A 14,742-nucleotide genomic window follows, 5' to 3' on the forward strand; every position below is an offset into this window, starting at 1 on the left:
ACTATTACTACTTCTGCTATCCTTACTACTAGTGCATTGCCGCTACTACCAACACAACTAGAACAAAACTGCTACTTTTACTGGTGATACTACTGCTGCCACCAACACCTCCACTCTATATGTACAGGTGTTTTTCAGGAAAATTTCAGGTGGAGTCAGCTGCTCGGAAAGAGCAAGGCTTTGATGTGTAGGCACCTCTAAGGAACGTAGGACTGGTTCTTTGTTCTTTATGCAATATGTTTTTTGGTCTTTTAGAGAAATGCACGGTGAGCTAATACATTAAATTACTCGTTAGACTGAAGCCGTCCTCTCATGCGTGCAATCAGGCCCACCGCGGTTTCTGTGGGCCGATAACAAGAGTAGCAGGAGAGCTGTGATTCATATCTTTTTTTCGTTTAAACCTCCGTATATAGAAAGATAAACGACCGTCCCGGCAGATAAGCGGTGCCGCTCGGCTGACTATAGGACTCTTGCATGCATGGAGGCAACAGGCAACAGAAACTTCCTGGTCTCCTCTCTACAGAGGAAGCATACAGCGCTGGCGTTTCTTGACGTCATAAAGCCAGCCGCCAATAAAAGAGACTATGAGTATCTGCGGCCCGCCCTTCTGTAAAGCACGACTCACATTTTTTCTTCGTAGTGCAATAGTTTTGGCCATCAGACGCGCCAGTTGCTCCCGTCGTAACACTTGTTCCTACGCAAGGGGTGCAGCGTTGGACTTTGTGCTACCAGACACCTGAGTACTAATAAAAAAGCACCTGCCCGGCATCACCTCCAAGGAAAGTGAGTAGTGGCTGTCCTTTGTTTTCATGGCATTTTGATGCCGTCGATTAATTTGCTTTCATGGACTTCATTTCCTGCACTGCATTCTGTGCCACGGAACAAAAATGCATGCCTTTGATTAAACGCTTGGCGTCCTGTGAACACTTATTTGAAACTCGCACACATGATGCCAGAGATGGAAAGGGTCGCTATTTCCCTTAGGTCCCAATAGGTCTTTAACATATTCGGGCAAGGCGACTTGCTCCGCAGTGAAGACAGAGCTCCTTCTCGCTCTAGACATGGTGGGCAGAATCCATCGGAATTATTTCTATTGTTTTTGCCACATTGACTGAATTGTCTTGCCAGCTAAACAAAGTTACAGATGAAGTGTCGCCTTGCTCTGTTTGGTGGTGCATCTTGACAAAGTTCAGATTCAGTTGTACATTGAGCATGATTTGCAGTTTTTTAAACTAAATGGCGGTAGTTTAGCTTCCTGAAGCAACGTCTGCAGAACTGGGCAGTCTAGAAGAATATCTTTCAGGCCACCAAATAATGTATTACGCGAGAACAGATTTTTTTGTGATCGTCAAAAGATGACCGCCGCAGTCAAAACACTGGTGCCTACGAGTACCCACTGCGATTAAAGTTTGAAGCATTCGACATAATAAATGTTGACAATTTGAGCCAATCTGTGCGCATTGTATTATATAAAACCTACTACTTTATGGCAGCTTGTGTTTACTTCTCGAGATTCAAGCAAATTCCCTATTTTTGCAGATATGTCACATGTGCAAGAGCAAGGAAGCGCTGCTGTTTTCGAGGCCGGTTCATCGGCGAAGCAGAGTGACGAGCTAGCCTCCGCCTTAAGAAGGGCCCTTCCTTATGTTACGAGCCACCGTTTGAGTGTGCTCATGAAGAAACTGAACGAGCTTGCCGTGCGTTCTGAAGATCAGATGTCGAAGGTGAAAGCAAGTGATCTGGAGGGCACTGTTTCATCGCATGAAGCAAAAAAGCTTTTGGCCTTTTTCGCTGAAAAATGTAAGCTAAACTTCGTGGTTTCTCATCCCTTTTCTTGCAAGCAAATTCGCCGATTTACATACGAACTTCGGCATCTGCTATCACGAAAAAGTTTGTTACAAAGTTACTGGCAACCATTATCTACTTATCATTGGCTGCAAGGCTCAAGAAAACCGATTACGGCACTCCATTCTTAAATTACCCTCGTTCTCTATTCCTCCAAACAGCTGCAGCATTCGGGAGTGGGTAGATGCTATGCTCATAAAGAGCGTAGTAGAAAAATATTAGTACTGAAGATTGTAAAATAAGAAAGGGGCATCCACCCTACAAGCAATGGCCCTAGTTGGAAAGACGATAACATGTAAATGTCTTAGCGAAGATTACTAAGGTTTCTACTTAAACAGGGACTCACGTTTTATGTGCCGGTTTTTTAAAAGTTCCTGTGCGCAACATACTGACCTAATAGAGAGCATTCACCGCTTACAAGGTAGGATATTGTTGCCTAAGTTGTTTGAGAATTAAATAAACATCGATACTTGTCTGTATTTGGTAGAATTAGCGAGAAACTGTTTTCGGTTACGAATCCAGTTTTTGCAAACGCGAGCCGAGTAGCCGGTCTCGCAGGCTTTACCATCTGCCGGACGGCGGGGCAAACGACGTCTCGGCTCGGTGCATTCGAGAAGCGCGCTCTCTTCGAAGATTGGGTTTGCCTGCCCGCCGGAATTATTATCACAACGACCATCACTGGTTCTGCTACTAAATGCCGCAGTGATAATGTGACATCAACAGCAGTGCACACATTAAAAACGGTCGAGTCGTCGCTTGCGAGTTCCATGTTCATCCGGCAGATGGCGCAGCCAATGAGACCGGGTGCTTGGCTCGCATCTGCAAAAACTTTACTCGTAGCCGAAAGCAGTTTCTCACTATGTCCACCAAATACAGGCAATTACAGGTCTTTACTTAGATCTTCTGCTTTGTGACCGCTGTTTGCTTCCGATTAAGCCATATATATATATATATATATATATATATATATATATATATATATATATATATATATATATATATATATATATAGTAAGTTGGGGAAGTCACATTGAAAAACGAAACGAATTTATAATAATAATAATAATAATAATAATAATAATAATAATAATAATAATAATAATAATAATAATAGTAATAATATTTGGTTTTGAGGGGAAACGAAATGGCGCAGTATCTGTCTCATATGTTGGTGGACACCTGAACCGCGCCGTAAGGGAAGGGATAAAGGAGGGAGTGAAATAAGAAAGGAAGAAAGAGGTGCCGTAGTGCCGGGCTCCGGAATAATTTCGACCTCCTTGGGATCTAACGTGCACTGACATCGCACAGCACACGGGCGCCTTAGCGTTTTGCCTCCATAAAAACGCAGCCGCCGCGGTCGAGTTCGAACCCGGGAACTCCGGATCAGTAGTCGAGCGCCCTAACCACTGAGCCACCGCGGCGGGTCAAACGAATTTATCAATGTTTCGACCAGGGACTGGTCTTTGTCTAGAATGATCACACAGTGCATGGACGCGTCTTCTTATAGCGTGGGACACAGAGGGCTTAAAAAGAAAAGAAATAAAGAAAGAACAAAAAGAGGGGCGGAGAGTGGAACACAGCACAAACACCTACCACATGTTCGGGAAGAAAGGCGCCACGTCGCGTACGCATGAACTCACTGCACACACACGAGGTGTGAGAGGGAAGCCGGGCTTTGCAGGCACGCGGTTACTTCGAAAAAAAGATGCAAAGAAAAGCAAAAACAAATAAAGAAAAACTTGGTGGGGGCTTAACAAAAGATAGGAAGTGTCTGCCAATTCTGGGCGTCTGTACGCCTCTGGCCGCGTTTGTTTGGCCCCGTGCAACTCCAAAAGATGGCCCAAGGAAGTGGCACATGTTGCGACTGCCCACATGGTGACACGTGAGCCGCTGAAACCAGATGAGGTTTGCAGACAAGGACCACATAGAAAGGCTTGTTTACAGGAAAGCAAAAAAGAAATATTGCATATATAAAACTCAAAAGCAATGGCCGAGAGAAAGAGAAAACAGGAGACATGAATGCACAAGATACACACACAAATATGTCACGGTTGTAGCTTCTTTGAGCTGACGCTAGCGGGAAAGCATAGAAGCCTACGAAAAGACAGCGCCAGAGTGTTAGAAAGTGCCCTAAGAACGGAATTGCATCCCAAGGAACAGAGCTCACAGTAAGCGGAATCATAAAAGAGCAAAAATGAATGCAAAGGCGACACCGGTGATGAATAAAAAGTGTGTTAAAAAGCAAGTTTTACCTAAAATGCACCAACCAGCAATAAAAAAAACAACAATAATAATAGTAGGATGAATACACATGGCACACGAGTGTAACAGAATTAGACAGCGTTTGACCACAAGAAGAATTTCAATACCTCGACAAGAAAATAAACTGTTAAACATAGAAGAATGTATTATAAAAAGTCACCATAGTAGATTTAACGAACACCCGTTTGGTAAGGAACACAGAACGAAAGCATCGCAGGAAGATTCAGCCTGAAAAGCAGGACAGTTTGCCAGCGCTCTCAGTAAGGCCACCAGACAAAGTGTTAAACTTAATTATTAGGTGTGATTCACAGGCTTCCCTGTCGTGATGTGTCTGGAAGCAAGATAACAGAATGGTGGCATTGAAGCTTCCAAATGGGTGGCCTTTTGTGTTTACGACCTGGCTGTGATCGTATGTGCGCTCTCTGGTTATGTATTCTCAATCGGAAAAGAGTTTCAGTTTTCCCAATGTACTGCGCATGGCATACACCGCATTCGAGAAGGCAGACAGCGTTGCTGGTGTCACAGAGCATCAAAACATTCTCCTTCAGAGTGACAAAATGAAGCGCCTGCTTCCAGAACCACCCTGTGTCGTATATCGGAGGACAAGAAATATCAAAGATGCTGTAACCTCCTCGAAACTAGACAACGGTGAAGTCTTAGGGTGCAACCCTTGCAATAAACCGTGCTGTAAGCTCTGCCCGATGATCAGTGTGGGCACAGAAGTTCGTGGCACAGCGGCGTCTTTCTCATTCAAAATTCGAGGACACTTCCACTGTGACACCAGCAACGTTGTCTGCCTTCTCGAATGCGGTGTGTGCCGTGCGCAGTACACTCGACAAACTGAAACTCCTTTCCAATCTAGAATAACCACAGAGCACACATACCATCACTGCCAGATCTGCCTCTTTCAAGACACGTAACCACAAAAGGCCACCAATTTGGAAGCTTCAAGGACACCATTCTGCAATCTGGCTTCCAGACACATTACGACAGGGAAGCATGTGAATCATACCTAATATAACGAAGCTCACAACGACGGGAGTTGAAGCCGCAGGCTCATTTCCAAGCCATGTAACCCAACTAAGCCGAGCACCAGGCCGGGCCACAGCTTGTACCCATTTTTAAGGAAACCGGTGGGTACCCGGCCGGCAGCGGGAGTCGAACCCACCACCTCCCGAAGCCGAGGCGGGTGCTCTACCACGAGGCCACGGCTGCGGTCCTTGTCTGGTGGCATTATTGAGAGCGCTGGCAAACTGCCCTCCCTTTCAGGTTGAATCTTCCTGCGATGATTTTTTTCTGTGTTCCTTACTAAACGAATGTTCCTTAAAACTACTATGGTGACTTTTTACAATGCATTTTTCCATGTTTAACAGTATAATTTCTTGTAGATGTATTGAAATTCTTCTTGTGGTAAAACACTGTCTAATTCTGTGACGCTCGAGTCCCATGTGTATTCTTCCTACTATTATTATTGCTGTGTTTTTTTTTGCTAGTCGGTGCATTTTAGGTAAAACTTGCTTTTTAACACACCTTTTACTCACACTAGTGTCGTATTTGCTTTCATTTGTGCCCTTTTATGATTCCGCTTGTCATCTGTATCTATCCTATTATTGTTGTTTTGCTGTGAGCACTGCTCCCTGGGATGCAATCCGTTCTTGGGGCACTTTCTAACACTTTGGCGCTGTCTTTTCGTGGGCTTCTATGCTTTCCCGCATAGCGTCTGCTCAAAGATGCTACAACCGTTACATATTTGTGTGTGTATCTTGTGTATTCGTGTCTCCTATTTTTTCTTTCTCTCGGCCGTTGCTGTGCAGTTTTGTCTGTGCATTATTTCTTTCTTGCCTTCCTGTAAACAAGCCTTCCCATGTGGTGCTCGTCTGGAAACCTCATCTGGTTTTAGCGGCTCACGTGTCGCCATATGGGCTGTCGCCGCCTGTGCCGCCTCCATGGGCTATCTTTTGTGTCGCACGAGGCCACACAAACGCGGGAGAGGAGTACAGACACCCAGAATTGGCGGGCACTTCCCTTCTTTGGTTAACTCCCCACCACGTTTTTCTCTTTATTTGTTATTGCTTTTCTTTCTATCTTTTTTTCCGAAGTAACCACGTGCCCGCCCGGCCGGGCCTCCCTCTGACGCCTCATGTGCGTGCAGTGAGTTCGTGCGTACGCGGCGTGGCGCCTTTCTTCCCTATCATGGCATACGTGTCTCCGCTGTGTTCCGCTCCGCCACCCTTTTCTTCTTTCTATATTTCTTTTCTTTTTAAGCCCTCTGTGTCCCATGCTATAAGAAGACGCGTCCAAGCACTGTATGATCATTCTTGACAAAATACTAGTCCCTGGTCGGAACGTTGAATAAATTCGTTACGTTTTTCAATGTGACTTCCCCAACTTACTATATTTCTAATCTGTGGCAGTGAAGAATTTCATATCCCTTATACACACACACACACACACACATATATATAAGTGTGTGTGTGTGTGTGTGTGTGTGTGTGTGTGTGTGTGTGTGTGTGTGTGTGTGTGTGTGTGTGTGTGTGTGTGTGTGAGCGAAGCCATCAGTCACGGAAAAAGTCAGAGTTCTTGGGTTCGGATCAAACCGGCGGCATGGTTGTTTTTCCTGCTGCTTTATAATTTTCATTAAGTGATAGATAATCGGAGTATTATTCTCCTATTTCGGCAGTGCAAACAAAAACAAATAGAAACTTTCCCTTATGCACCTTTGTTCATGGTGACTGTTGGCTTCTTTCATATGTTTGTCAAACCAGCCCTCCATTTCCTTCCCTTGATTGCTCATATATATATATATATATATATATATATATATATATATATATATATATATATATATATATATATATATATATATATATATATATATATATATATATATATATCCTTTAACTTATCTGCTAATAGCTTAACGAGGGTCTCGGTTCTGGCAGTCTTGATGCCATAGGTAGCTTAAGAGGGCTCTCGCAACGTTTTCACCCTCGCCGTTAGATGACGTTCCAAGTCACGCTCGCGGTATTACAGGACGTGCTACGTCCGCCGCTATGGTCGAGGGTGGCGCAGGTGAACACTCTCAAGGTTCGCTTACACCCAATGGACATAAATACCCACGAGAGCAGCAGATTGGACAGCCGTCGCCGTAGATCAGTTGGTAAGAGCACCGGACGCGATATTCGGAGGTCGTGGGTTCAGATCCCACCGGCGGCATGGTTGTTTTTCTGCTGGTCTATAAGTAATTTTCTTTAAGCAATTAATTAATCTAAGAACTTTATTATCCCACTGATAAGCACAACACATAAAAAAACATTCCATTATGCACCTTGGTTTCGGTGACTGTTGGCTCCCTTAATATGTTTTTCAAACGGGCCCCTCATTTTTCCTTTAACTTATCTGCTAATAGCTTAACGAGGGTCTCGGTTCTGGCAGTCTTGATGCCATAGGTAGCTTAAGAGGGCTCTTGCACAAGTTTCCGCCCTCGCCGTTAGATGACGTTCCACGTCACGCTCGCGGTATTACAGGACGTGCTACGTCCGCCGCTATGGTCGAGGGTGGCGCTGGTGAACGCTCTCAAGGTTCGCTTACACCCAATGGACATAAATACCGACGAGAGCAGCATATTGGACAGCCATCGCCGTAGCTCAGTTGGTAAGAGCACCGGACGCGATATTCGGAGGTCGTGGGTTCGGATCCCACCGGCGGCATGGTTGTTTTTTCTGCTGGTCTATAAGTAATTTTTTTAAGCAGTTTATTAATCTAAGTACTTTAATATCCCACTGATAAGCACAACACATAAAAAAACATTCCCCTATGCACCTTGGTTTCGGTGACTGTTGGCTCCCTTAATAGGTTTTTCAAACGGGCCCCTCATTTTTCCTTCAACTTATCTGCTAATAGCTTAACGAGTGTCTCGGTTCTGGCAGTCTTGATGCCATAGGTAGCTTAAGAGGGCTCTTGCACAGTTTCCGCCCTCGCCGTTAGTTGACGTTAGGTTAATAGGTGTATAAGTAACAAACTTAAAATAGAAAATGTCCAACGCAAAGCTGCTAGATTTATCTTTAATTGTTACAGTTGGAATATTTCCCCAACAGCCCTACTGCAAACCGCAGGACTTGAACACCTGGCCATGCGTCGTCATCGAGAAAAATTAGTTATTCTACTTGTATTATCACAATACACTAATAATAGAGGAAGGAATTTTAGTTGAGCACACATCTCGACACCCTACACGCTCTTACCATACTAAGAAAGTTGCCGCGTTTTCATGCAAAACTAATGTATTTAAGTATTCGTTCTTTCCCCATACTATCATTAAGTGGAATGGTTTACCTGCTGATGTTGTCAATTGCGAATCGGTGAATATATTTTAACAAGCTCTGAAGGATGTATAGGGCTCTTATGTATCCTTGTTTTGGGCCAAGTCCGATGCCTTCGTTTGCTGCCAGGATCGATGTCATCATATGTTCTATGTCTTTGTAATCGATTTTATGTTGTATGTACTGGTTTTTGATCTGTTCGCTATCTGCTTCTTTTGCAATGTACTTGTCATTTTTATCAATATGTTTGTACCCCACTCCTGCCTAAGACCTGTAATACAGGCCGGCAGTATTTGCTATATATATATATATATATATATATATATATATATATATATATATATATATATATATATATATATATAGTATAGAAAGATAAACGTATTTGGTTGCTAGAGGCAAAAATTCAAAGTTGAAAACGCTTCATTTAGCCATAGATTTATTTTGAGTCGACGTTTCGGACAGAGCCTGTCCTTTCTCAAGACTGAAGTTACAGGGGTCTTCTTCCTCTTCTTAAGGAGTTGGCACTGGCACACATGTACGACACATGAACAAAAGAAACAAACGGTGGCAAAGAATACTAGAAAAGATACAGATAGAAAGGGAAAAAAGGGGGAACAAATAAAAAAGAAAAACGTGTTGTACCCCGCCGCCCACCCCGAAGCCGGGGGGAGCCGACCCCGGACGAGGGAAACAAAAAAAAAGGAAAACACGGAGCGGGAGAGGATAATGGCTACCCATCAAGGCAACAGAGCGGCGGCGTGTAAGGTGGACAGGAGCAGACGGTGGCGGGATCGCCCTACACACAAAAGTTAAAGACGCGTGCACTCGCGTGCCCCGTACACAAAGAGTAAACAAATAAACAGAATAAAATGCAGACAGGGCCGGAGCTTCCGTCATCTGGGACCACTTCGGCAGCCAGAGCCAAGGCCGAATCAGCGGCGCCGTGAGCTTACCTAAACACCCGTGCACTGTGCATGAAAACACCCAGATACACAGCAGTAAAACATCCGAGCTCATGCCAGTGTCGTGTGGCGGCTAAATGACAATGGCGGGAGCATTTAAGCGAGTAAGGTGTACAGAAACAGATGGTGGCGGAATTGTCCAACATATATAAATTGGAGATGCTTGCACTCGCGTGACCTGGCCAGAAAAAGTAAACAAATAAACAAAATAAAATGCAGACAGGACAGGAGACTTCCGTCATCTGGAATCATTTCCGCAGCCCGAGTCAAGGTAGAATCAGCGGCGCCGTGAGCTTAACTACACACACGTGCACTGTGCCTGAAAACACCCACAAAAGAAAAAAAGTGGAAAAACATCCGAGTTCGGCCAAGTGTGGTGTGGGAGGTAAATGTGAATGGCGTGAGCACTGAGGCAAGGGTTCTTCAATCGCACCCCGTCGTCAAGATAATCGAACTGGGAAGATAGGGGCAGGATGGGGTAGGGAATGAAGAAATTTGTGTGAGCTTGAAAAAGATGTCGCTGGCAAAAAACGACCGAGGTATGTCAAGCTGGCTCTCGTAATGTCAGCAACGGCCCTGCAAGGGGCGGATGGAGGACAATACACCTGGACTTTCATTAATGCCGTGAGGAATTGTTTCAAATTTGTAAATGAAGTACGACTCGCGTTGTTCTCTTTCCCGGGTGTTGTGGAACCCACCCTGTAGGACTGTTAACTTAATTGCATCAAATGGGTGGTTTCGCTCATTAATGTGTTTTGACAAGGGAAGGTTGGTTAGGGATAAGATATGCGCGCGGTGGTTATTAAAGCGAATTCGTAGAGGGTTGACGGTCTGTCCAATGTACTGCATACTGCACACACTGTATTCTAGGAGGTATATTGCATTGCAGGAATCACAATCAAAGTTGCCATTCATTTCCCATTTGAAGCCTGAAGCTGTGCTTACTGCACAGCTTGATGTTTGTATGTGTTTGCAGACCTGGCATCTACTTTTTTCCACAGGGCCGGCACCCCAAAACCGGCTGGTTATTTGTTTTTGAGTGTACAAGAATATTTTTAATGTTTTTTGGTCGTCTGTAGATCACGTGAGGGGGAGCAGTGAAAATTTTGGTGAGGCGCTCGCTTTTTTCGAGGATGTTGAAATGTTTTCTGAGGATTTTGTTTACGTTAGGCGGGTTACTGGTGAAGGTAAGTACGAGATTTGCCCGGTGGTCTGTTTCGTCGTTGTAGCGACATCCCTCCAACGACGACAACGACGAAACAGACCACCGGGCAAATCTCGTACTTACCTTCACCAGTAACCCGCCTAACGTAAACAAAATCCTCAGAAAACATTTCAACATCCTCGAACAAAGCGAGCGCCTCACCAAAATTTTCACTGCTCCCCCTCACGTGATCTACAGACGACCAAAAAACATTAAAAATAATCTTGTACACTCAAAAACAAATAACCAGCCGGTTTTGGGGTGCCGGCCCTGTGGAAAAAGTAGATGCCAGGTCTGCAAACACATACAAACATCAAGCTGTGCAGTAAGCACAGCTTCAGGCTTCAAATGGGAAATTAATGGCAACTTTGATTGTGATTCCTGCAATGTAATATACCTCCTAGAATGCAGTGTGTGCAGTATGCAGTACATTGGACAGACCGTCAATCCTCTACGAATTCGCTTTAATAACCACCGCGCGCATATCTTATCCCTACCCAACCTTCCCTTGTCAAAACACATTAATGAGCGAAACCACCCATTTGATGCAATTAAGTTAACAGTCCTACAGGGTGGGTTCCACAACACCCGGGAAAGAGAACAACGCGAGTCGTACTTCATTTACAAATTTGAAACAATTCCTCAAGGCATTAATGAAAGTCCAGGTGTATTGTCCTCCATCCGCCCCTTGCAGGGCCGTTGCTGACATTACGAGAGCCAGCTTGACATACCTCGGTCGTTTCTTGCCAGCGACATCTTTTTCAAGCTCACACAAATTTCTTCATTCCCTACCCCATCCTGCCCCTATCTTCCCAGTTCGATTATCTTGACGACGGGGTGCGATTGAAGAACCCTTGCCTAAGTGGTCACGCCATTCACATTTACCTCCCACTCCACACTTGGCCGAACTCGGATGTTTTTCCACTTTTTTTCTTTTGTGGGTGTTTTCAGGCACAGTGCACGTGTGTGTAGTTAAGCTCACGGCGCCGCTGATTCTACCTTGACTCGGGCTGCGGAAATGATTCCAGATGACGGAAGTCTCCGGTCCTGTCTGCATTTTATTTTGTTTATTTGTTTACTTTTTCTGGCCAGGTCACGCGAGTGCAAGCATCTCCAATTTATATATGTTGGACAATTCCGCCACCATCTGTTTCTGTACACCTTACTCGCTTAAATGCTCCCGCCATTGTCATTTAGCCGCCACACGACACTGGCATGAGCTCGGATGTTTTACTGCTGTGTATCTGGGTGTTTTCATGCACAGTGCACGGGTGTTTAGTTAAGCTCTCGGCGCCGCTGATTCGGCCTTGGCTCTGGCTGCCGAAGTGGTCCCAGATGACGGAAGCTCCGGCCCTGTCTGCATTTTATTCTGTTTATTTGTTTACTCTTTGTGTACGGGGCACGCGAGTGCACGCGTCTTTAACTTTTGTGTGTAGGGCGATCCCGCCACCGTCTGCTCCTGTCCACCTTACACGCCGCCGCTCTGTTGCCTTGATGGGTAGCCATTATCCTCTCCCGCTCCGTGTTTTCCTTTTTTTTGTTTCCCTCGTCCGGGGTCGGCTCCCCCCGGCTTCGGGGTGGGCGGCGGGGTACAACACGTTTTTCTTTTTTATTTGTTCCCCCTTTTTTCCCTTTCTATCTGTATCTTTTCTAGTATTCTTTGCCACCGTTTGTTTCTTTTGTTCATGTGTCGTACATGTGTGCCAGTGCCAACTCCTTAAGAAGAGGAAGAAGACCCCTGTAACTTCAGTCTTGAGAAAGGACAGGCTCTGTCCGAAACGTCGACTCAAAATAAATCTATGGCTATATATATATATATATATATATATATATATATATATATATATATATATATATATATATATATATATATATATATATATATATACAGTTGTCAACAAAAAGTTCATGTTGTTTTCTAATACTTCATATCAATTCACAACATTCTTATATCAAACACGTATTTGCTATTTCCCACTATATTATGATATATTAATGGCCTGTTTTGTTATAATTTGTTGGGGTGTAACTCTCTGCATTCAGTTCGGTTTTGATTTTAATCCTTTCAAGGAATAATCCCGTTGGATTCATTTTACGTCTGTTAAAAATTATGATTACCTTGCTGCGATTTTCAGGAGGCATATTGTGATGTTACGTATATCAGTTCATATGTTTATGAGCAGTGAACGGAATTTGGGGTTAACTTAAAATTAAGACTGCGGCAATAAAAATTAGCCGTGCCCCCAATGATGAGAATAAGCACCATCAGCTTTCACTGAGTTTCAATGCAGCGCAATACACGCGTTCGAAGTTTTTAAAAGCTATAGGTTCAAAGTAGGTTTAGTTTTTCAATCTTCATATGACACACGTAAGAACTACCAACCATGTGGTCCAAGAGACTGAATTGGCGTGAGCCTCAAAAACTCTAAGCTGACTGTTATGGACGTTTAGGAATATTAGTCACTGTAGTCAGTACCTACAGCAACTTCATGAACGGTCACACGTGATGTGAAAAATCGCTGAAGACAACTATGTTTGCAGGATAATTATTACTTGGTATGGACCGGTCACTAATAAAAAAGAGTGATTGAGTGATTTCTTTAGACGAATCAAAGCTTTTGCTTGTGTAAGTAATGAAATTCGTTTTTTCGTTTTTACATCGCCCCAAATGTAAATGATAAGAACTTCGTGATCAGCTTTCTACGTTAAAGCACAGAGGCGGGAACGTAATAGTAACGGACAGTCTCTGCTCCTTGAGTGTGTCTGACTATATACAAGGTTCTATGAGTGAATATGTTTATCAGGACATTATTAAAAGGGTTGTGCCTTCATAGGGGCGGATTTATACGGGATTTAGATATGTTTTTCATTAAAGTTACAATCCGAAGTACTTTTCTACACTCGTGAAAAAATTGGATGATGAGGGTGGTGGACCATATGGACCGACTGAACCAGCCTGCTGAGATGATTTCAATGAAACACATTTGGATAAGCATTACGCATCGTCTGACGGAACAAGAAGCCAGCAACGCGAAAGCAGAAAGTCGAGAAGTTGTTGCAAAAGTGACAAACATGGACTGTACTTTCGCGGAGTCAAGCTTAAGGCGGAGTAAAGGTTTCCGTGTCAAGGTACTGACGCATTAGGTCATTGCGAAAAGCCATTCCTGAAATCGTTGCCACTTTTTTAATAAAAAAACACAAAATAACAAACAACTTGACATTGAAAAAAATGACCGCTTAATATGATGATAAATATTGGTTGCTATCGGGAAGAAAATCTGGCATTTCAATTCACCAACCTGGTTCACAAGTTTTTGTGCCTTAGAAAAAGTGAAATTTTCAATCTGGAATACCAGATATTTCTGTTCAATACTGTATATTAGCTATAATTAAGAAACTGTTATAAAACTACTATGACAAGGTGTGTTCATGCCATTTTCTTTTCTAAAAATAGGAGAAAATTCGTCCTCCCATGTGGCATATATGGAATAAAACTCTTACAATGACCTTGCTGGCCGCTTTTACAGGCGTATGACAGCACAAGTGCACGCCCTCAACGACTGGCCTTATTTAATGTGTATTTTAGGTGGTTGACTGGTATACTGCCTTGAAAAATAATGAATGCAGTCACACAGCTTGAAAACCTCTTTAACTGTTCCGTTGTCACATTAATCAGTAACTTTTAAACTAATCCCTTTCAGCCTCAGCGATGGGCGAGGTCATCTCTGAAGGAGCCAGGTAAGGCTGATCGAATTCTGATCCAGGTGCTTTCTATACTGAATATTTAATACAGACATGAGAATCATGATTTACTGGCCATTAACAGAGACGTTGGAATACACTGAAATTCCAAACCCTTTCGGCACTGCTGCAGCCAATTAACTGGCAAATTGCCAGCTTTCTAACCCTATGTTTCAGCCGCGCGAACACAAAAAAAGGAAGAAGGAGAAGATAGTACAGAGCGCTGAACTTCCAACATTTATTTGAACGAAAACTGAACCCGCACTTATATACACACACCAAGAAAAGCCCACCAGAGGGAGTGGTCAAGCCACGCGAACAAACTGGGACCCACACGTTTTACAGGCCATCAAAAGATAACAGGAATCACACTATACAATGAGATCAAAGATATGGAGCATGA

At 43.7% G+C, this 14,742-nt stretch overlaps 1 protein-coding gene across 1 annotated transcript in view; it reads left to right on the plus strand.

The window, feature by feature from the left end:
* The first annotated feature begins 596 nt into the window (after nt 1-596).
* Nucleotides 597-14,742, plus strand: part of LOC144134635 (uncharacterized) — a 79,808-nt gene continuing 65,662 nt past the window's right edge. Inside the window, exons 1-3 of the mRNA XM_077667506.1 lie at nt 597-783; nt 1,540-1,800; nt 14,300-14,336. Of these exons, the coding sequence (XP_077523632.1) occupies nt 1,542-1,800; nt 14,300-14,336 (296 nt within the window). The 5' untranslated portion in view covers nt 597-783; nt 1,540-1,541. The remainder of the gene's footprint in view (nt 784-1,539; nt 1,801-14,299; nt 14,337-14,742) is intronic.

The sequence above is a fragment of the Amblyomma americanum genome, chromosome 5 (genome assembly GCF_052857255.1).
Source record: "Amblyomma americanum isolate KBUSLIRL-KWMA chromosome 5, ASM5285725v1, whole genome shotgun sequence".
Lineage (NCBI taxonomy): Eukaryota > Metazoa > Arthropoda > Arachnida > Ixodida > Ixodidae > Amblyomma > Amblyomma americanum.